Raw genomic sequence first — 21736 nt, forward strand, 5'->3', positions numbered from 1 at the left:
GAAAAACACATTGACCCCCCCCCCCCCCCCTCCCCTGGCCCCTCCGTAATTCTAGTTAGGAGTTAAAATGAAATGGAATGTAAATAAGAACATTTCATATCCCGAGACTAAAACTAAGTAAAATATGTAGTTTACCTTGACTTTAATGTCAAAGTAAATGTATTTCTTCCTTTGCTTTGCACTCTTACTCATCAGTGATAGTTCTTTGCGGGTTGCATGACTTGGCAGCTCAGTTTGTGGACTGTGTTTGTAGACGGAGCGTTACGTCAGCGGCAGAGGTGGGTCGATGCCTCCTGCTGCTGAGGCAAAATTGCGGTAAAGTCAGTGTGACCGTGCCCATGGTGAAGATTTCCTACTCACTGTGGCACCGTGGTCACAAAGAGTCCGATGCATTGCTGCGTGTGATCTCAAGTCTCCGAGGTAGTGTTGAAAACCTACCAGAGCCAACACAGCTTCATAACGTGCTGTTGCTGTCACAGCAGCATCGCGGCCTTCGCCTCAGCGTGTTTTCCCTCGTGAAATACTCCGCGACAAACTGTTGCCGGCACCCAGCTGCGGTTATTTACTTTACTACAGGGGTCAGCGGAGAATTTACAGCTTTGCCCTCAGGCCCCTTCAACTTTTCAGGATGATGTACTGTCAATAAAATCATTCTGCCCTCAGCGTTGTGTCCAGCATTGCAGAGATGACACACTGTCATCATTTTATTTGTCTGTGGCGCTGCCGTGACATGACATCACATGAAAGCACTTTTACCCCGATGCATGTCTTCATACGAGGTTGACAGAGCTCTTCTTGTGTCTTTACGTACACGTAATCTTCAGATTTCTTTTTCAATCTGGGCAGCTACATATTCACTTTTTTATTTCCCCAGAATCTAACAAAAAAATTGCTTAAACTGTATGTGATCTTATAACCTTCAAAATAAAAGTAATAAAATAAAAACATAACTGAATGAAACTTATTTTCAAGTTGAAAGAATGCGCTAAGAATTCCCAAAGAACAACAGAAACTTATTTTCAAGTTGAAAGAATGCACTAAGAATTCCCAAAGAACAACGGTTCAAGATCAGTGGTTGCCAAACTTTTTAGTAGCTGTCACTCGTGAAGTCACGTGATCGAAGCTGTCAATCAAGATGCGCCATTTATATTCATGAATGTTAAAGAAAACAGTTGTTTAAGATTGTGTGAGGTGTTTTTAATTATAATTTAACACTGAATAATAATAAGTTGAAAATCTTTTATAACTCATTTTTTCTAATCAAATACTAGACATTTCAGGCAACCCCATTTGTATTCCAAGAGACCCCATGTGGGGTCACGACCCCGAGGTTGAAAAACACTGCCCTACATAAATAATACATTTGTTTGAAAAAGAATAAGTCGACATTTCTAGTAGTTGCTCTGTTTTGGTGGGCTGGTCTGCGGGTTAGTCTGCACATTTTCCCAGTTCGATTGTAGTATAGGTCACTGTTTCCTAAAATGTCCAACCGTCCGCTGTTAAAGCATTGCCCTGCCTTTGAAGTATCAACCTCCGCCTTGCCCTGCCTTTGAAGTATCAACCTCCTTTTATTTCAATGTCTTGACGAGTCTCCTAAAATGCCTCCGAACATACAATAAAAAAAGAATAGGAGACATCTTCTATGCCAATTTCGCCTGAGTTCTACAGTAATAACGCAACATACCACTAATCTCTTTACACTACTAGTAAACGGGATAACTAACCAGTCCCTGGGATAAAACATAAGCAAAAGCTATGGAATGTGCTATGGAAACCATATCCAACTAAGGCTGTGCTTGAAACCCCTGTATTGTGCCACTTGATCATTTTTGGATCATTGTCTTATTCGCTTGTCGCGCTTGATGCACTAGATGCTCCGGGGGGAAAATAGGCCGTGCAGGAGAATTAAATTTGTCCCCTCATTTCTCTACCGGCTCTCTTTTTATTGCAAGTCGGTCATGGGTGAGATAGCCACTGTTGCTGCACTGTACCTACTGTGCCAGACGCAGCGGAAAACCACTCGCAGCCGCCGCCGCCATGTTTGGGTTCAGGACGTCCTCCGGAGAGACACTGAGCTGAGCCTCCAGGAGCTCTGTCTGGATGACAGCCTGTTCCAGCGGTATCTCAGGCTGACAGAAAGTCTCACAAGTTACCAGAGAGTCCCACCTCCTGGCTAACTTTAACCCATGCCCAGGCTTGTTCACCATCGTTCACAACCGACACTGCTTACTTTAGAAAGCTGACGTCGGGGTAATCTCGTCGCTCAATAGATGTTGCGGTGCAATGCCTCAAAAGTTAAATGTTTCCAACTTAATTTGCCTCACATTCTCTTTCGTTTCATTGCCTTTTCCGTGTCGACTCAGAAGATCCACCTGGTATGAATTTGCATGTTGTCGCGTCATGTACGTTGATCGTGTGGATCATGTGGAGCTGACGCTCAATTCCGCCTACCACTTTTGGCATAAGCCCCCCATAAAGCCTCATCTTTATCTAAAGCTAGTTCACACACAGTAATACTTGCTTGTTCGACAGGCTTCGGGTGCATGTGTTAAAACACGTGTCTTGATGTCAGAGCGGCCGGGGCCTGCGAGAGAAAGCCGCGTCAAAACCCAGGATATTAGCGAACACGGCCTGAGAGACTGGAGCCTATTGATTGTGTTCAGTCCTCTGGCACCGTGGCTGGCGTGGACTCCACTCACCACTTTGGAAATGTTAGCTCTGTCTCAGCTTTGGTGCTAGACTGTAGATGAAGACTAAGGCTCTCGAAGGCAGAGCTCACTGTGCTCCATCTGCTTGGCCTGGCATTTCTGCAGCTCTCCATATGTTGGGTGTAAAGGGGATTCCTTTCATTTTAGACATGTACAGTAGTGTTAGCCATTTGGCAATCTGGAATACAGTCTGTCCTGGACTGCTTGGTTCAAAGCTGGCTGCAACGTAATAGCCGCTCACTGGACTGTAGCTGGAAAGGTCCTTCAGTTGAAGTAATGCATTTCTCGTAGGGTTAGCTTTCGACCAAGCTTCTATTGATAGATAGTTAGAACAACAAAAATGTGTGACACAGTGTGACTTCAGTATGACGCTGGATTTGAACAGGCTACTGCACGGGTTCCCAATCTTTTTCAATCAGGATTAACCTCTGGCCGCGAACCTTCTTTGCAAACCCTAAAACAAGGCTGCAAAATGTGTAAACAACATCAACTTTTGGAATGGGTTTTCTTACTTTTATTCACTTTTCAATCGTTTTTAAATTTGTTTATCTTAAGATAATTATCAATGAACATGATTGTACTGTATATCGAATACAAGGTGTTCACACAAGGTGGAAATGTTCTGACAATTACGGCAGTTTATGTGTGGTATGGTTCAGTATAAATGGTTATAAAAAAAAAAAAAAATCTTCCCTTCAACTTCAAAATGTTGTCCTGAGGAAAAAAAAAATCTTCCCTTCAATTTCAAAATGTTGTCCTGAGTTTAGCCCCACTTTAAAAACCATCGGGCTACTGTACAGTATCTTAAATCTTAAGTGTTACGTGATCAATTATCTTTGGTCTTTACTATTTTTCACTTTTTTTTAAATTTTTATTTGTTAGTCTGATAAACTGCTAGATGATGTATTAAGGGCTTTAAATTTTAATCACCACAATACTTTATGTATCTTTAGTTTTTTTGTCCAGTTTGCCTCTGTTACTCTTTGACGTTTTCTGTGTAAAGACTGAAGTCGACAATTTAATCTGCAACTGAGCACACTACAAATTGACCCAGTGATGCTGCTCCCATTAACTATTAATAAGTATGAATGTGCTTATCATTTTTCATTTAATAATCAGAATTTACTTGCTTTCATTCCCTCAAGAAACAAAACTTAATTAAGTTTTTTAAGAGTATTTACTGTAGTTATTTGCAGCTAAACAAATGGTTTGTCAAAAATCAAACCGAGAAAAAGTAACTTTTGTGTGAAAATATATCTTCTAAAAGTTTTACCCATTTTAAAAGAAATGTTTAGCGTAATTGTATTCTTTATAACTATGCAGACTTTTATACTAATCAGTTTCTCTCTCTCTCCCTCTCCTCTCCTGTTACAGGTGATTTATCTCAAACCGGTAAGTCAGAATCATTCATTTGTTTCCTGTAACACTTCCGCAATCTTTTCCATATCCTCACTTTATTTGTATTTTTTTGTGGTTTTTGGTGTTTGTTTATTTTTTCATGCTCACAAAACAAATGCCAATTATCTTTTTTAACTCCAGTAGTTGTTTTTTGAAAAGCTGTAACCTGAACAAATATCTTTTCTCTAAGTGTTTTTGTTCCTTACTGAACGCACTCAACACACACACACACACACACACTCTGCTACTATTTTATAATTGATTTTTGTTATATATTGGCGAAGAGTTTCTCACTGTTTACCATGAAAAGGCAAAGACACTTTTCATAAATCCAAATTCAAAACTTTGAAAAAGTCTCAGAGAGTGACTCGGCAGTGTGCAAGCTCAGGGACGACTGGCTTTGAATGTCATCGCATTGTGCTAGGCCGCCATGCTGCGCCGAGCGCTTTATCAGGAGACACGACTCAATGACTTATTCCTGTGTCAATTTCAAGTTCATGAAGTTTGTGAAAGTGACTCACGTCGACGCAGCCAGTCACACACTGAGGTATGGATGTCAGTGTCACACTCGTGGTGCTATGTTTATGCAGACGTAGGTTCACGGGATATTTTTTCACAGCTGCTGGAAGTGAACCTTGTTGCTTCTCCCTCGTTGTGACAGTGTTGGTGTGTTACCAAACACAGAATGCACATCATTATGGATATTTTCAAACCAGTTTCGACACATTGCATGAAAGTTGTAAAGGCATAACATGACATATGCTGGGAATTACATCTCATTTTCAGTGTTTCCTATGAAAAGTGAAAACCATTTAAAATCCTTCTCAGCGCTTCATCTGTGAATGTGCTGACACGCCGAAGCTAGTTTGCTGTCAGCGTAGCATTTTGATTTAGCAGACACCAGTCAGTGCAGTGGTTGTGATGGGAAACAAGGACAGAGATTGACAAACTAATGGGACGTGACAACGGCTCGTGCAAACGGTGAGAGATTGATATGGTTTAGAGTTTGAAACTCTCGCCCACAGCACTTTGCAGCAGCAGCCGGTTCTCGCTTTAGTGATGTGTCAGTATTATCGCTCGCCACCTAATAATTGTCTTTGTCTCACTGCAGTAGCCGCTATGCATTATGGACACGCCGCAATAATCTGCAGCAGAATGTGTGCCACATTATGGGAAAACCACATTGTCATTCTCGCACGGTTCTGATAAAAAAGACATTCAATCAGTCCCACCTTGTCAGTTTCCCCCCATGAGTTCTCTGCTGTAATAATGCAGACTCGCCTCCTGTTCCTCATGCAGACATTTTTTGTATGTTTTTTGTGTATTTGGCAGGCTTTGCCCAGTAAATTTGGAGTCCAGCGTTTTGATGTCCTCAGAATATTAATGACAGATTCTGACTGTCCAAAGCAATTGGACAATATGGTGGTACAGGGTGAGGGAGTCAAAGGGGGCTGTGGTGGATGTTAGGCCACGTCCATCTCTTCCCTCTTCCCCTCAAAAAACAAATGGGATAGACCAGGCGTGGGCCACAATGGGTCCTAGAATTTGATGGGGCGCCGTAGTTTGGCAATGCTTGGGCTAGACAAAGAGAAGAAAATACAGGGGGTCTTTGACATTACATCGCCATCTCCCATAAATCTCAGTCCGACATTAAAAGAAATTTTGCACGGGAGCTAGTTTAACAGATTGTTTTTGTGTAGGTTTGTTTGATTCAGTTCAGGAATATTATATATAACATTTATTGTTATTGTAGAAATACAGACATATACACAAAACAAAATCGGGCAATTAACTCTTCTTTTGATCAATCTGCTAACAAAGCCATGCTAAATTCTTAAAAGGCAGCTATGCTAACCACTATACCAACCACGTCTTATCAGACTCTGGTGTTGTAGAATGGTGAATTGTTTGACCTTCGTTGAATAGCATTCACACCCGTCACTTTTCCATTGTCTTGTGTTGGTTGCTCACCACGTATTTGTTAGGTTTGATTTTTGCTAACAGGCAGGTAAAGCCAGACATGTGGGATACAACTAAAGATCAGATTTTTCTGGTGACATTTTATTCTCCTTCCAAAAACCCAACTGTTGTTCTGTGGATCTCTCCACAGCTGCTCAGCTCCTCAGATGATTAGCATCTCTTTCTTCGTTTCTTCCCATTTTCCCCCTTCCTTGGTTGTCAGTTCCAGGTTAGCCAGTGCCAGAAAAATCCTTTTTTAAGCCGAGGCTGCAGGGTTATTGACATGTTCATCACAAAGGAGACAGACAAAGCTCAGTAAAGGACACAAATCTACAGTGTGAATGAGGAATCAAGGGATTCAGACTCTGTGTGACCCGGTTTTACCACATGACACGCTGTCTAGTACTATTTTTTATTATTGATGATGTATGACAGGCTTGGTTTAGCTTGGTATATTCTATGATTAGATATAAGAATATAATAATATTATATAAGAGGTCTTGGAAGAGGACAAGGAAAGTCCAAATATTTGACCTACCCAACCTTGCATCGTACATATTAAAAAAAAAAAAAAAAGATACAGATGATCCCAAATTGATTGACCGACTAGACTGATCAAATTTAAAACTTCATTGGTTTCAGTCTGAGCTCATAGAGACCTGATGGACCAGCCCGGCTGTAAATACTGAAATGGGTCATAACGTCCATAATTTATGAAATCCTTGTCGTCACCTTGATCGTTAAAAGGCCGCTCAGCGAGGTGCAGTGTTCTGTTTGATAGCAGCGACCTGGCGACTTAATTGAACAAGTCTCACACATTCATCACAAATGTAGACACAAAGGCGCTGGAGACGCAGTGTTATCTGTGTAAACACAACTGGTGCTTAAGTTGTTTTCTCTGCTTTCTGATGAACAGCACGGTCTCAGGGGAGTGTGAAAAAAAGAAAAGAAAAAAATCACAATGAAACAACCGTGCCTTTGGTCACATTTACATACTAAAGGAGGGTGGTAATGAGATAGCTACCTGAGATAATTACCACTCAGGGCATCTGACTCTCATCCCCCACCGCGGGGAGCAAGTTTAACTCACTGCAATTAAACAGTCACTCATTTGCTCCATTTTAGGCACCATTTGTGCCATTTTATGCTTCACTGTGTCTTAACAAAACGGAGGCTTAAATCACGGCGACCTGGCACAGCACACGTGGAAGGCTGCTTGGCTACGCAAATTTATTAGGTGAAAAGTGACGGACAGCCCACGGGTAAGCGATCGTAATTTAACCCATATTGTTGGGATTAGGATGAAGTGAATAAATCAGCATTCTTGGCACTTCTGATTTGATTTCCAACATTTAATTTAGTGTAAGTGAATTGCCCGAGTGTGTGTGAATAAAATGTGGACTGCACCGTCTTTGTTGCTCGCGACGACTGCAGTTAAGCCCTGAGAAATGCTCTGAACTGCTCCACTGCATTTGGCAAGCAATTTGGTTTGTTTATAGGCGTTTAAAAAAAATGCTACTCCTGCATTGTTTGTTTACATGTCAGTGATTGGCTGATGAGTTTGAAGCTAGATCTTTGACAGATGAGCCAGCATCTTTCCTGCATCTTCTCATGGCATCAATGATGTGCTTTTGCAGTGGGGGCGTGTCCCCCATGCACTGTAATGCACTGAGGTTGGCAACATCCAGCATTCTATACCAGAGCATCATTTGCCCCCCCCCTGTTCTTCACTTACATGAGTAGGCGCTAACTACCTCATCCAATGTGTCAACGCCTCCTTTGGCTCTGTTGTGGTGCTGCATCACTTCTGACTGCTGTCCTCCACTTCTTTGTCTTCATGTCATCACTTCTGACTGCTGTCATCCACTTCTTTGTCTTCATGTACACATGGCACTGAGGAGGAGAACATACACTCCTAATTCTCTTGGACTGTAATCTGTATTTTGACCAGTTCTTGTAGAAGCTCCCAATGGTTTACAACAGATTACACATATGCAAATGCTTCATTTTGACTATTAAAGTGAAGACATCCAAGGTCAAATGTTGGCACATACTTTACCCCAAAGGGCAAAAGAGTTGCCACTTAAATCATTTGTTCTATATTCTCATTGAGGAATTAAGTCGATAGATGATAACAATAATGGATAGATAGATAGATGGATAGATAGACAAAATCAAATAAATCAATCAATATCCTTAGAGTATTTTTGTTACTTCTTAAATACTTACTTAGCTCTATTCGATAACGTTTAGCTAAAGTAAGATATTCTTACCAGGCGACAGGTTATAATATGTTACCTGCTAGCACCGACACAGTAGAAGACATTAAAAAATTGTAGAAACAGCAGAAGTCCGACTGATTCGTTTGATCTTTTCATCCCCTTGCTAACTGTGCAGCTAATCCCTGCGATAACTACCAGTGAAAACCTCATTCTCGTTCTCATATTTCTACTCTGCCACTGATTCACAGAGTGTCCCACTGCGTTTGTTCGAGCTCAACACTGATTAAAATGCTCAGCAGGTTCACTGCATATCTATTAGATTGATTTGACTCCATAGTGGGTGTACAGGCAGAGCTAGTATGTGATGGTTGGGGGGGGTGGAGGGGAGGAGAGGTAGGAGGCAGAGTAATGTGTCTGTAATACGGTAACAGCAGGCACGTCGGCTAACTATAGCGCCGAGCCGCTGCTGTGGATGAGCCTCGAGTGCCCTGTGGCTCCACAGCTTAGAGGGAGCGTCCATTAAAAGTCACAGCTTATTACCAACAGCTGGTGCTGGGTACTGCCCAGGGACAATCGGATACATTATCGCAGGCCATCAGAGTCGTACGCATTAGTGCAGCTCGCATGGAAATAACTGACTACATTCATTCTTTAATTTGATTACATTTGGCCGTTCTTGATATGTATGGATCGGAGCATAACGCACGCAGTAGTAACAGTTTAATTCAAAATAATAATAATAATAATGCATTTCCTATCAGTGTGCTGTTCACCGGCTGTAGCGTTGTGTTGCAAAGCAAATGTACAAAAAGTTTGGCTGCTGGGGCTGACGTGCGTTAAGTCCTTAACGGTCCCTGTCTTTGTAGAAAGGACTAGTCTTTCACAGCTATGACTTCAAATTTACACTGTATTTTGAACACCACGGACTGCTATTCTTCTGGAACGGAGGGAAACGTCAATTAAAAATGTGTGATATCTCCCCAGTGCGACACAACAAAATGAGTTATTGAAATAGAATTTCATTTGCAATTCGCAATAGCACTATGCCACCCTAAGAGGGCCCACCCCGTACTTTGAGACACCAGCGATGCATTTGTCTTCAACACGGCAGGATGGTGTGAGCGTTTATGTGGACACCAATCCAATATGATCGTGTGCGTTTAACAGTGCAGGCAGTCCTGCAGGAAATAGTCCAAGATAAGAATAAAATAATATTTCCCTGTAGCTGGAATTTATCCTCTCTCTTTCCTGCTCTCCCTATCGCACATGCACTCACACACGCCGGATACACATATTCGACATGATCAACACCGGCTGCCTGGTGACTGTGCCGCCTCGGGGTCGATGAAATTGTGGAAACTGTGGAACTGCGGATGCAATGGCAGACAGAGTCGGTGGCAAACAATCCAGGCCCTGCAGCCGCTAATCAAGTGTGCACACAACTCCGACCTTTACACAGCAGCGTCGTCCAAAGATAAGTGTGTCTGAGACGTGGGCGGATTAAGCTCATCTGGTGGTCCACATTCATAGTTGGTGGTTCCTCACGGTGCCGCACTTTAGTTGGCTTCAGGTGTCGGCGATTTAAATGGCAACACCCTGTAGGCTGGCTTTGTTGCTGGTGCTGCGGAGTCAAAAGTCGTGACGGTCTCCCAGGAGAAAATGGTGATTCAGTCACAATTTTACACGTGAACTTGAAATCAAAAGGCTTTTAGTTAAAGGAATGATTTGTATTTTTATTGTACTTGCGTATTGTGCAGGACTTCATTCATGCCGTGATGGGTAAACTGTGACTCCATGTCAGATGTTTTGTTTTCTGTGATAACCCTGGAATAATCAACAATCATCATATCGCAGCTGTTTGACCCAAACCTCTTGCCCCTCTCAGGGGACACACCCCCCCACTTTGGAGTCCAGGGTGCTATTATATCACATTCTAAATAACACAACTACAAAAAAAAAATGCTGTATAAGCTACTGTTATTCCCATTCACATGACACAGATAGCGTGTAGTGCAGTGACGCAGTGCATCCACGTATCATGATAACAGACCCCAGCTTGTGGCACATTTTGAGACAAACTCCGTCCTGTGTCTCTTATCTTCTTGTAACCTGAGCTGCAAGGCTGACATGAAATTATACGTCACCGAAGCGGAGATTTGATCGCGCCTGTGTTAACGTGGAGCTAAGAAAAAGGGATCAGATTGTGTGCTGTTTCTACTGCGAAGGCAGACATGAATAAAAAAAGATTATTTCTGTCACTGGAAGGAAAAAAAAAAGTGACAGTCAGAAAGAGTATGTTACCGAGAAAAAAAAAGAACCCTCTGGAATTAAAAGCTATTATAATAAAACAGAGATAAAGTTTGAGTGCCCAAGGTGAGAGACGTACATATGTAAAACTTGGACTTTTACAAACTGAACACACTTTATTTAATCTTAAATATGAGATCTGTAGTTACCGAGTCATTTTTATATAATTGTAATTTCCAGATGCAATAAATATTATCCTCAAATACAGAGTTATCATCGTGTTAACACATTAATTAATTACAATTAATGTATTATTTTTATTAGATTTAAAAAAAAAATCTTTTTGGTATTGCTTATATTCTTAAAGGAATTAAAAACAACAGTGTGAATTTCCACACTGTGCGACAAATAAAGGGCTTCTTATGGTATCTTATTATTAGAATTGATTGTCTAGTGCTTAGCTTCCCTGCCTTACATGCAGAGGGGCCTGGGCCCGAGCCCTAGAAGAACCACTTATCCCTAATGGCGCCCCCTGTGTGGCATACTTAATGGGACCATTTGTGTAGGTTGCAAAAACTCAGCCTGTGAAATTGCCCATTGTGGGACTCAATATTTTATATATATATATATTTTAAATATGCCTCGACCAATGAGAAAATTTGGGGTCTTTGACATATGCCTCGACCAATGAGAAAATTTGGGCTAAGTCTTTGACCATTTCTTTTTTTTTTGCAATTACTTGACTCACCCATAAAATGTATTAGTCATGGAAATCCTACTTAAGAATTTACATTTTCCACCTAATGCATTAATTTGTGAACTCTATAAAAAAATCATGCGATTAACTCGAAGACAACAAAAGTCGTGCATCGTTAAGTGGCTGAAGTGCAGGATCACCTTGTGAATGTGAATTTGCTAACAATGCCTCGCTAATTACTCAGAATTCCTAGTAGAGTCGACACAAATCACACACCTGAGCTTCAGTTACCGTAACATTTTTAGCCCCACATGTAATCAACGACTGTGCTCCGAGCGGGAATCGGATTCCCAGTGGATATTATCCCGCTGCCTGTGCATTCTATGCCCCCATCATTGCGCTCCGGCGTGCCACAGCCGCTGCTCATCTGTTGCTGATAACCACTGTGAGGTTTCCAGGCCACAGTCAGCAGCAGCAGCAGCAGCAGCCCACAGCCCACAGCCTGGCTGATCAATAAGGTGCACAGCAGGAAGGATGAGGCCCATGAATCAACCTGTCTGGATGTGGCCCAAGTCACACACACAGCAGGGGGCATACAGTGGCCACTGAGCTAAAGCATGCACCGGAGCAAGGGCTTCCATTTAAAGACCAACCATCCATGGATCGCTATGGAAACAGACAGCTTTTCTTTATTTTGGTATCATAGAAAAAATAATTTAAAAAAAAGCACAGTCAGAACAACAACAATAATAGTAGTAGTAACAATAATAATAATATGTATTATTATTGTTATTATTATTATTATTATTACCAAAAGTAAATTATTGCACAAACAAATAAAATAAAATAATAATAATAAATTGCCTATATTTAGTGAATTAACCATTAATGTGTAACAATACTCTCTAATGGTTATTTATGGCCTTTGGATTCAATAATAAAACACATTTTCAATGTCTATTCTGTAACCCCCTTATTTGTATGTTAATTTATTATTATGTTTACATATAATGTAAACATATTCTTAATGTTTTCAGTGCAAGTTTTTTTTTTTTACAAGTAACATTTCAAATAATACCTTCATTGGTGATTTAGCATTTGAATGTATTTTATTTGAATATTTCTTGGGGGTTTAGACCATCTGGATTTGAAAACAATATCTCAGTTATCATCAAGACAGAATGATTTATGGTTAAAATATATATTTTTTTATATATCACGGTCTTATTTATATAGATAGGTTTTCTCAGGTTGTGACTTGTTACTGTGAAATGTTTATACATTTCATAGTCTGCACCGCCCTGTGGTTTTGTAGGCAAGCACTTGTGAAATTGCACTTGGTTCTTTGGCCTGGAACTCTTCCTTGTTCACACTGCAGCAGATCTCTGTACCGCTCTTTTTTATCTAGTCCACTGATCCTGCAGCCAGGTTTATACTGTAAAATAGAAGAAAAAGAAAAAACCTCAAAACACTAGAGCCAGGAGCTGAGAGAGGTGGATACGTGGGGTGCTTGTCTACTTGTTTTATGGTGGATGATGGAGTGGGTCTATATATTGATGGCTGGCAGAGGCTTTTATCACAACACTTCTCTTTATTTATCTGTCTTTACGTGCATTATAGGGGTGTAAAGATTTACTCTGTGGTAGTCTCCTGAGAGACGCTGGCTGTAATTCCTGAAAAAATAACAGGAATGTTTGTCAGTATAAACCTTCAGACTTCATTTGGAATTAGGTCTTGGAGCAGTGTAGTAAAAAAGTGGTAACAGATTTAAACAGAATATGAAGTATTTGTTTCCTGTTTTACTATAAACATGACTTGATGGAATTTTTCTGGCCTACATATTTGATTTGATTTGAACCTGGAATAGTTTTACTTTGCAGATTTTCTGCTCATTAATTTAATAACGTCTAATATTCATTGAGTCCAGAGTGCTTGTTACTGCTTTAGCAAACATCTGGTACTGGACATATATGTCCACACATGAATGCTGGTTTTCTGAGACATATGAATTGAATTTTTTTTTGTTTACCACATATATGTCCACACATGAATGCTGGTTTCCTGAGACATATCAATTGAATTTTTTTTTTGTTTTGTTTATCACATGTTCTTGCCATCGTTTTTTTTTTTTTAACTTGAGAAACCCTTTGACGGAATACTATGTCTGTTAGAAAAATCTGTGAACTTTGCGCACAGAGAACATAGTGCAAATAGTATAGCTTATCACACTAGTACTTGTGGTTCATGGCCGTTCTTAGTTGGTGGCGCGATTTGTCTGTTTAATTCCGATAACGAACGAGACTCTGGCATGCTAACTAGTTGCGCGGCCACCCCCGCGGCCCGCGGCCCACTTCTTAGATGGACAAGTGGAGCTTCAGTCACGCGAGATGGAGCAATAACAGGTCTGTGATGCCCTTAGATGTACGGGGCCGCACGAGCGCTACACTGACCGAGTCAGCGTGTGTCTACCCTTCGCCGAGAGGCGCGGGTAACCCTCTGAGCCCCGCTCGTGATGGGGCCCGGGGGTTGAAACTTTCCCCCGCCAACGAGGAAATCCAAGTAAGCGCGGGTCACAAGCTCGCGTTGACTAAGTATTTTTTGATGGGGGGAGAGCACTGGTGGCTTAGTGATTAAAGAAGCGGACTTGGGTCCAGAAGGTTTTAGGTTCGAGTCCACCAGCTGCCAAGTTGCCGCTCAGGTGCTCTCAGCATGGCACTGTCCCATGCTACGTATGTAATGTATGTATGTATTTATAAGGCAGATATATGAGTGGTGTTTACCTTCAAGTCTGGTACATTAAGTTAATAAATTCCCATATCAGGAACTGATAACTTTAGGTCATCCAATCATGAAAGAGTCATCATTATCAGTTCCAATCATAGTAAAATACTAATACTGTACTAGTAGAAGTAGTATTACTGAGACGTTGTGTAATTCTGACACCACAGATGTGTGCAGTGCTGCGTGTCTGATTCTAATAAAATTCTACAGAATGTGGTGTTTTCAGTGTAGTGCTCAGTGACGTCCGTGTCACTCTGCAGCACGATTTATTGAGGGCAACTAAGTCGTGTGTCTGAGTGAGTGTGTGTGTGTGTGTGATCACAACTGTGAAATCACCAACCAGTTCAATCCAGTCCGATGCAGAGGACAGGTGACATCATAAATAGTGCGTCATCATGCCCTCCACCACCCTACGTGAGGCCAGCACAGGGCCACTCTGTGGTCACTTTTTTTTTTTTTGCACACCATGCTAAAAATATGTTCCTTGACAGAAGCAGTCATCATCATTCACCTGACTGCTGTGCCTGTCCGCTTTGTGCCTCCGTAGCTGAGGTACAAAATTCTGTCGGTTCCACGGTGGACACACAGTCGAGCACATTTTAAATCAACAAGTAGAAAATCTGATATTTGCTGACAGACATGTAACACAGTCTGGAAAAAAAAACCACCTGAGACGGAAATGAGAACAGACAGGAACGACTTGACGCTCATCGAAATAAGACAGGCTGTACGTGCTAACAACGTAAACGTGATCTACTCGGCTACCGTGTGAACCAACAGAAAGCTGACAGACATTGGTGGGATTTTTATCTTTTATTTACATGCAACATTAAATATCCTTTACTGAATTCTATTTAAAACGTAAAACTAGCATCCTGTTACGTTCGAAATGAGTCATACGGACCAAATGGTTACACAACACTGCTGTTAATAACTTAGAAAGTTAGAAATATTTTTCACAACACTGCTGTTAATAACTTAGAAACTTAGAAATATTTTTCTTTTTTAAGTGGAAAGTGAACTACTTGTCATTGTGACACTGCACACAACCAAATGTGACCTCTGCTTTTAACCCATCACCAAAGTGAACAGTGGGGGCAGTGCCGTGCTTTGAGCACCTCAGGGGTAACTTGGCAGCCGGTGGACACGAACCTGAAACCTTCCGGAACCTAGTCACTTTCCTTATTCACTAAGCCACCACTGCCCCTTAAGAGTTCATTTAAAAGAAAAAAAGTTATTGAAACTTTCAATCATTAGCATGCAGCCTAATTATATGTTCACTTTCACTCAACATACAGGAGGTAAACGATAGAATAGCAGAGTAAATTATACCATTATGAACACACCTGGTGTAGTAACATATGCACACACCCGCACTGTTTCCATTTGACGTTTCATTTCCTCTGGTTTTGCGATTTTTTGTTTTCTTCTAATTAGCACTAGCTAATGAAGTAGACAGTCACAGATATACGACAATGATATAGAAAGGTTTTATTTAACTTTTGCCACATGGGAAAACTGGGCAATAAGAGGTGAGATGTGTGCTTGTTGAATAGCACAACACATGATAATTAAGATATAGTGTGTGTGCGCTGAACAACCCTTCAAACACCGCTGATGGTCGCAGGCATTTCCAGCTTAATTATCACACATGAACTGTAGGTTGACATGTGATTTTTTTTCCCTCACAAAGTGGTCCAAAGGAAAGCGTCTGGACCCAAACAGCATCATTATTTCAGAGAGAGGACCTTGGGTATTTTTTTTTTTTACATTTGACTTTCACACTGCAAATTATTCTAATCAAACTTATCCGAGGTGTGAAGGATACCTTCCGACTTATGCGACGCAGTCCGTATCATCGCGGAGCAGTTCCGAAGGCAGATTTAGCCGCTGCAGTTCATGCTAGCTGAAAGGCTGCGGTGTATTTATACGTAACTGAAGTGTGTGAAATGAGACTTTGCACGTTGAATGATAAGAGATGTGGCATTAGACCAAGCCTACCTCAGACACACACACACGCGCACACATATATGCATACACACTGTGAGCTGGAGTACTCAGGAGCTTGATTCAAAGTGGATCTAAGGAAGGGGGAGGTGCGAGGGGTTTATAACTCTGATTGCCATGCCCACCACTCATAATGAGACGCATTACAGAGCTGATGTTGTAAGATTAGAGTGACTTAAGAGACACCGGCAGCCTGACAGATCATGAGAGAGAGAGAGAGTCCAAGAGAGAGAGAGGGAGTGAGAGATCACTGGGCAGTACACAGTGGAGAAGAAAGTGGCAGGAGGAATGAGGGGTATTACAGCAGCATATTGGTAATTCCTATTAAAAAAAAAAACTTTGGGGCCAGAGACTGATTAGCGACCTATCACTTTTCAGACTAAAATTCAAACCAGGGTCAAAGGTCAAGTCGTATTGCAGATGTAATTTATTTAAAAAAAAAAAACCAACTTTCGTTTATCCTTTAGTGAAGGGTTGTGACTGTATCTCTATCTCTCTTTAGTCCTCATTGTTGTTAGTATTCATTTATTATTCATTAATGTGCAATTTTTTTTTAGTTTGGCTGTGGTTCCTGGAGAGAACCCAACATGTGCACCAGTGATCTTCTTGCTGTAGAGACAAGCATTCTACTAATATTTGCCACTTTATTATTATTATTATTATTATTATTATTATTATTATTTCGTATTATTATGTTTGTTATGATCATTCATTTCATTGTTAATGGTGCCACACAATGGCAAATGGCAAGAATATACCTTCACAAGTTAGATTCCCTTGTTTTTTGTTTTTTTTTTTGGGTGGGGGAGGGGGGGGGTCATGAGGTGTCCAGTGTCCTCCCACAGCTCAAAAACATGCATATGTTTTTGGGACACCCTTGATTGACCCTAGCTTTGATTGTGGGTTTGCGATGGAGTGGTGAACTATCCAGGGTGTAACCTGCCCTCCCCCACTGTTAGCCTGTGATCCTGCAGAGGAATAAGTGGTTAGTAATGGATGGATGGATCGTTGGATGAATGTTGGACGGATAGATGGATGGAAGGTTGGATGGATGATGGATGGTTGAATGGATGAAAGGTTGGATAGATAGATGGTTGGATGGGCGGATGAATGGATTCAATGGATTATTAAAGGTCCACGATGAGCAGACTCCATGTTGTGTCTGATCTGGCTGTGAAGCTGTTTTGCTTGAGAGACAGAAGTTCATGATTTGCCCTCAGATGTCTAAGACCACCAGTTGTTCAACAAAATATGAACTACAGTGGTTCAAAATCAAACTCAAGTGACACCGCTGCCAAGATTAATACTTCTGTTTTGTTACCACAGTAAACAAGAAAAGCAATCAAAGTTTGTGTGGGCATTGACGACTCTCCTGTCATTGTGTTGCTGACTGATTTCTTACTTCAGCTTAGCTGTTTACAAGCAGTTTAAATGGAATCCAATTTGAAAAAAAAAAAAATGACTGCCTGCTTTTATAAATCACTCTTGTTTTGTGCTGTATATTTTTTATACTCCTAAACATTGTCAAATGTTGTCATTCTCCTTAGTTTATAAAAAAAACAGACTTTTCTCTGTAGATAATTTAAAGGGTTTTTTTGTGTCCGTTTTAAAGGTATGTCAACTTTTTCTTCTTTGCTAGTGTATATTGAATATACCAGTAAACCTCAGTTCATGAAAATTGAAGCAGTTGACTGCTTTTGTGCGTGCCGTCCTGAAGAACAGAATTTCTTCCAAGGACACCGTGCCATCCAAAGAGAAACCTTTGATAAATGCCTGCGGCTGGAACCAAGGACTGCTCTGATTCACAGGGGCCTGTGTGACATACAGTCTTTATGGTGTAACATGGTTTAATGGCTCTCGGAGTGGATGACCTTCTGTGCGACTTACACAACATCTTCATCATTGTATGTCTGTGGGGTCTGTGTTATGTGATTCCAACTGCCGGGCCGTTTGGGTTTGTGTGTGGAATAAAGGGGTGGTGCAGGTACGTAGTTGATGCAAAGCCGTCACATTTGCACCTATATGGTGTTTCTTTATCCCCCAGTGTGTGGCTGAGTGAATGGCAGTGGACACTGATATTTCCTGACTAGCCCACAGCTACGTCCCACATGACCTCAAGACAATATAGTTTTCACATTCTGTAGCATTTGAAATGGATTTTAGCCCATTGATGTGCTGTGTTAGGAGGGAGATGGGGGAAGAATCTTGACTCCGTGTCTTAGTGAGAGAGCTGCACGTGGTAAAGGTCACATTTTTTACCAACAAGTTTAATGTTAAAGCCATATAGTTTATATTGAATGTTGTGTAAATATTGCTGTATGGAGCCTTAACAACCCAGACAGGCTCCCACAGGAGATGCCATTTAGTGTGTGAGTTTGAAAGTTCTGTTAGGCAATTGGACGTGATATTAATTTTCTAAAAGAAGACATTTCACCTCTCATCCAAGAAGTTTCTTCAGTTCTTGGATGAGAGGTGAAACGTCTTCTTTTATCACGTCCAGTTGCCTCACAGAACTTTCAAACTTGACCATGACCTGGATGACTGAGAATCTTCATAGACATTAAGTGCATGGTTCTTTTGGGGCTCCAACCCAGAACCTTCTGTGTGTAAGGCAGGCATGATAAATGCTATAATATGGAGCCACTTCTGTGGTTTCTGTTGAACGTGTTAACACTACAGCTCTCAAACTAAATCTTTATCAGATTAGTCAATTGTTGATTTAGATAATTCATAATTAATAATGACTAGAATTCATCAAAATTCATAATGAAAACAATTGAAAAAAAAACGTGACAAAAATACATGTACGTATTTATTTATTTATTTTTGTGTGTATTTTTTGGAACATGAAGACCAATAACAGTATGTAGACATGTTTTTTTTTATCGAAAATCTAAATGATAAAGAAAAATGTCCGGAAGACCAATAACAGCAGGTAGACATGTCTTTCACACTTTTTTTCTAAATGATAAAGAAAAATCTCCAGGTTAATATTCAAAAGTATAAGCCAAAGTTAAGCAATAAAGAGCTGGTGGTTTTATTATTACTGTGCATCTTGGCCTGACAGTGGTGTGTAGAATTGTATATGTGAAGAGTTACTTTCAAAACTTCAGTCGAGGCCCTGTCTTTAACAGTCAAAATGTAGTAGACCCATGAATGATTGTCTGTCCCAGTTATGCCCCGCTCACGCCCGTAGGTAGCAGGGATTAGCTGGTAGATAACGGATGAATGGATCTGTAGTCCATTTGATCCATGTGAATAAAATTGCAGTGACATGTCATTAAAAACCACCGTCTCCAATACAAGTGTGTGAGGTGAGTATTGTGTAACACTGGAAGCTGTTGAAAAATTAGCCCTGTTGATACATAACAGGAGCTGTTATGTATTTTGCAGGGATTAAAGATGCACACAGAGTTTGGTCTTGTTTACTTTCCCAGTAAGATGTTGATGCAAAGTAGACACCATTAGTGTCACACAGCATCACCGCTGAAGCTAATCAGGCTACAGAGGGCTGTTTATGACAGTTAGCTGCTCCCCGTAGTGACGTGCAGCCGCTGCAATATTCACCGGGCCGACTCGCTGCCATGGAAACAAAGTCAAGTCCGATTTTGTTATCAGTTTAGTGTCTTTAACTAATAATCACAATTTGAAAAATGCACAGTCCTTGTTACGAACAAGGACGGAGTAAAGGTCTCCTCAGCATTTTAGCTCCTTGTTTTATTAAGAATTATGACCTTCACTAATTTTTACTAGTTTACCCAAATCAACTATGAACAATGCATTTAAATAGTTTTTTTATTTCAACATATACATGTAGTGAATGAAAAATAGTGGGGAAAAACAAAGTTGTCCAACTAACATCGGTAACTTTTCATGTTCCATTAATGACCCATAATGCCACACTGAGCCATAGATGTTAAACTTTCTTCAATAAGGTTTTTAGTCACCTTAGCCTTTGGGTGCTTAATCAAAGACACCGCAATAGCCCGACAGCCTTGCTGTGTTAGCGGAAAATAACTGTAATATACTTTACAATACAATGGAATCCCTGTAGCTTTTGCCATTAAAATATAAATTTGGTTGATTTAAACAAAATATCAAAATTATTTTCTTACTTTCTGGTACTGCTCTTTGGACGTTCCCTCAACTAAAAGTAAAATGTTAGTTGTATTACAGTTGTTAATATGAATCCTTATCTAACAAGAAACTTTATTCGTGGGTCTCAACCCTCGTCCTTCCTGCTGCTAGTCTCCAGTTTGCATCACAACAGTCCCTCTCTTTTATGTAATCTCCATTTTAAACAGGTTCTAATCAGCGTTGCTGGGAAGAGGCTAAATCGGAAGCTTCTGCTCTGATTGGGAGGAACAGTGTGTCGCCTTCCCAGCTGATGGCAGAGCCACATTATTATTTCAAATCCTCTTTAAATTCCTCCATAACCATGACCGAAACAGAGAACGCATTGCATTTAAGGTAAAGGGATCGAGGCAGAACACCAGACTAAATGATGCAAATATGTAACAAACTTGATGTTATAAAATAATAGTCAATAAGCTGGAATTGAATTTAAAACTAAGACATTGTTAATTTCAACCTGAATGTCATCTATTAGGTACAGCATAGCCCTAAAATATTATGGGGTTAAAGTATCTAGGACAGGGGTGTCAAACTCTTTTTGGATCACGGGCCGCATACAATAGAACGCATTGCATTTAAGGTAAAGGGATCGAGGCAGAACACCAGACTAAATGATGCAAATATGTAACAAACTTGATGTTATAAAATAATAGTCAATAAGCTGGAATTGAATTTAAAACTAAGACATTGTTAATTTCAACCTGAATGTCATCTATTAGGTACAGCATAGCCCTAAAATATTATGGGGTTAAAGTATCTAGGACAGGGGTGTCAAACTCTTTTTGGATCACGGGCCGCATACAATCTAATCAGATGTCAAGTGGGCCGGACCAGTACAATCATAACGTGATTAGGTATTAATAACCAAAAATAAAAGTTAGTTGTCGTGCAATAGTCACTCTAGTGTTTATAAGTGTCTAACAGACACTCACAGCTTTGTGGCGTTGGTACTTAATAGATTCCCATGTGATGAACCATTTATCTCGGAAGTCGGAGCTGGGAATGAAGTCATAGCCTTTCATTGACTTGATTTTTTTATTTTTTCTTCCTGTTTTGATTAACTATGATTTTTAATATTTTGGCCACTAGCTCTGTGTTGCAATGACAGAAAGCCTTGCTGTCGGACCCTGCATCCAGTCTCAGCCAGCTGACAAATTATTTTTTTTAATTTTTCTCTTCCTTTTTTTGTTTCCTCAATTAACTACCATCTTTTCTTTTTAGATTTTTAGTTACACATCGTACAGAGGGCCAAATTATCGCACAAAAAAAACGTTAATTATTGTCCATCTGGCAACACTGGTGAGATCAGAAATAAAAATACAAAGTCTCCTTGTTATGAGATTATGTGATTTCAGTTGAATGTTGGAGGCTCATTTTCCCATGTGATCCACTATCCATTATGGTCCCCAGAAACCCGTGGACAATAATGGATAGCGGACAATGACGCAGTCTTTGCAACAGGGTGTTACAAAGACTGCGGCTCACTCGGCAAAGGAGTTTGATTGTGTTGCGGAGTCGTGTGCTTTTTGTACAACAGAGCTTCTGACAATAGAGCTCTGATTGTGGTTTTTTGGGCAAACAAT

At 40.5% G+C, this 21736-nt stretch overlaps 1 protein-coding gene across 6 annotated transcripts in view; it reads left to right on the forward strand.

Moving 5' to 3' along the window:
- The window catches only part of nrxn2b (neurexin 2b), a 572664-nt gene that overhangs the window by 190368 nt on the left and 360560 nt on the right, over positions 1–21736 (forward strand). For all 6 annotated transcript variants that reach the window (XM_017033577.2, XM_025054502.1, XM_025054515.1 and 3 more), the window contains exon 4: positions 4083–4100. In XM_017033577.2, the coding sequence (XP_016889066.1) occupies positions 4083–4100 (18 nt within the window). The remainder of the gene's footprint in view (positions 1–4082; positions 4101–21736) is intronic.

This window comes from Cynoglossus semilaevis, chromosome 1 (genome assembly GCF_000523025.1).
Source record: "Cynoglossus semilaevis isolate Cse_v1.0 chromosome 1, Cse_v1.0, whole genome shotgun sequence".
NCBI lineage: Eukaryota > Metazoa > Chordata > Actinopteri > Pleuronectiformes > Cynoglossidae > Cynoglossus > Cynoglossus semilaevis.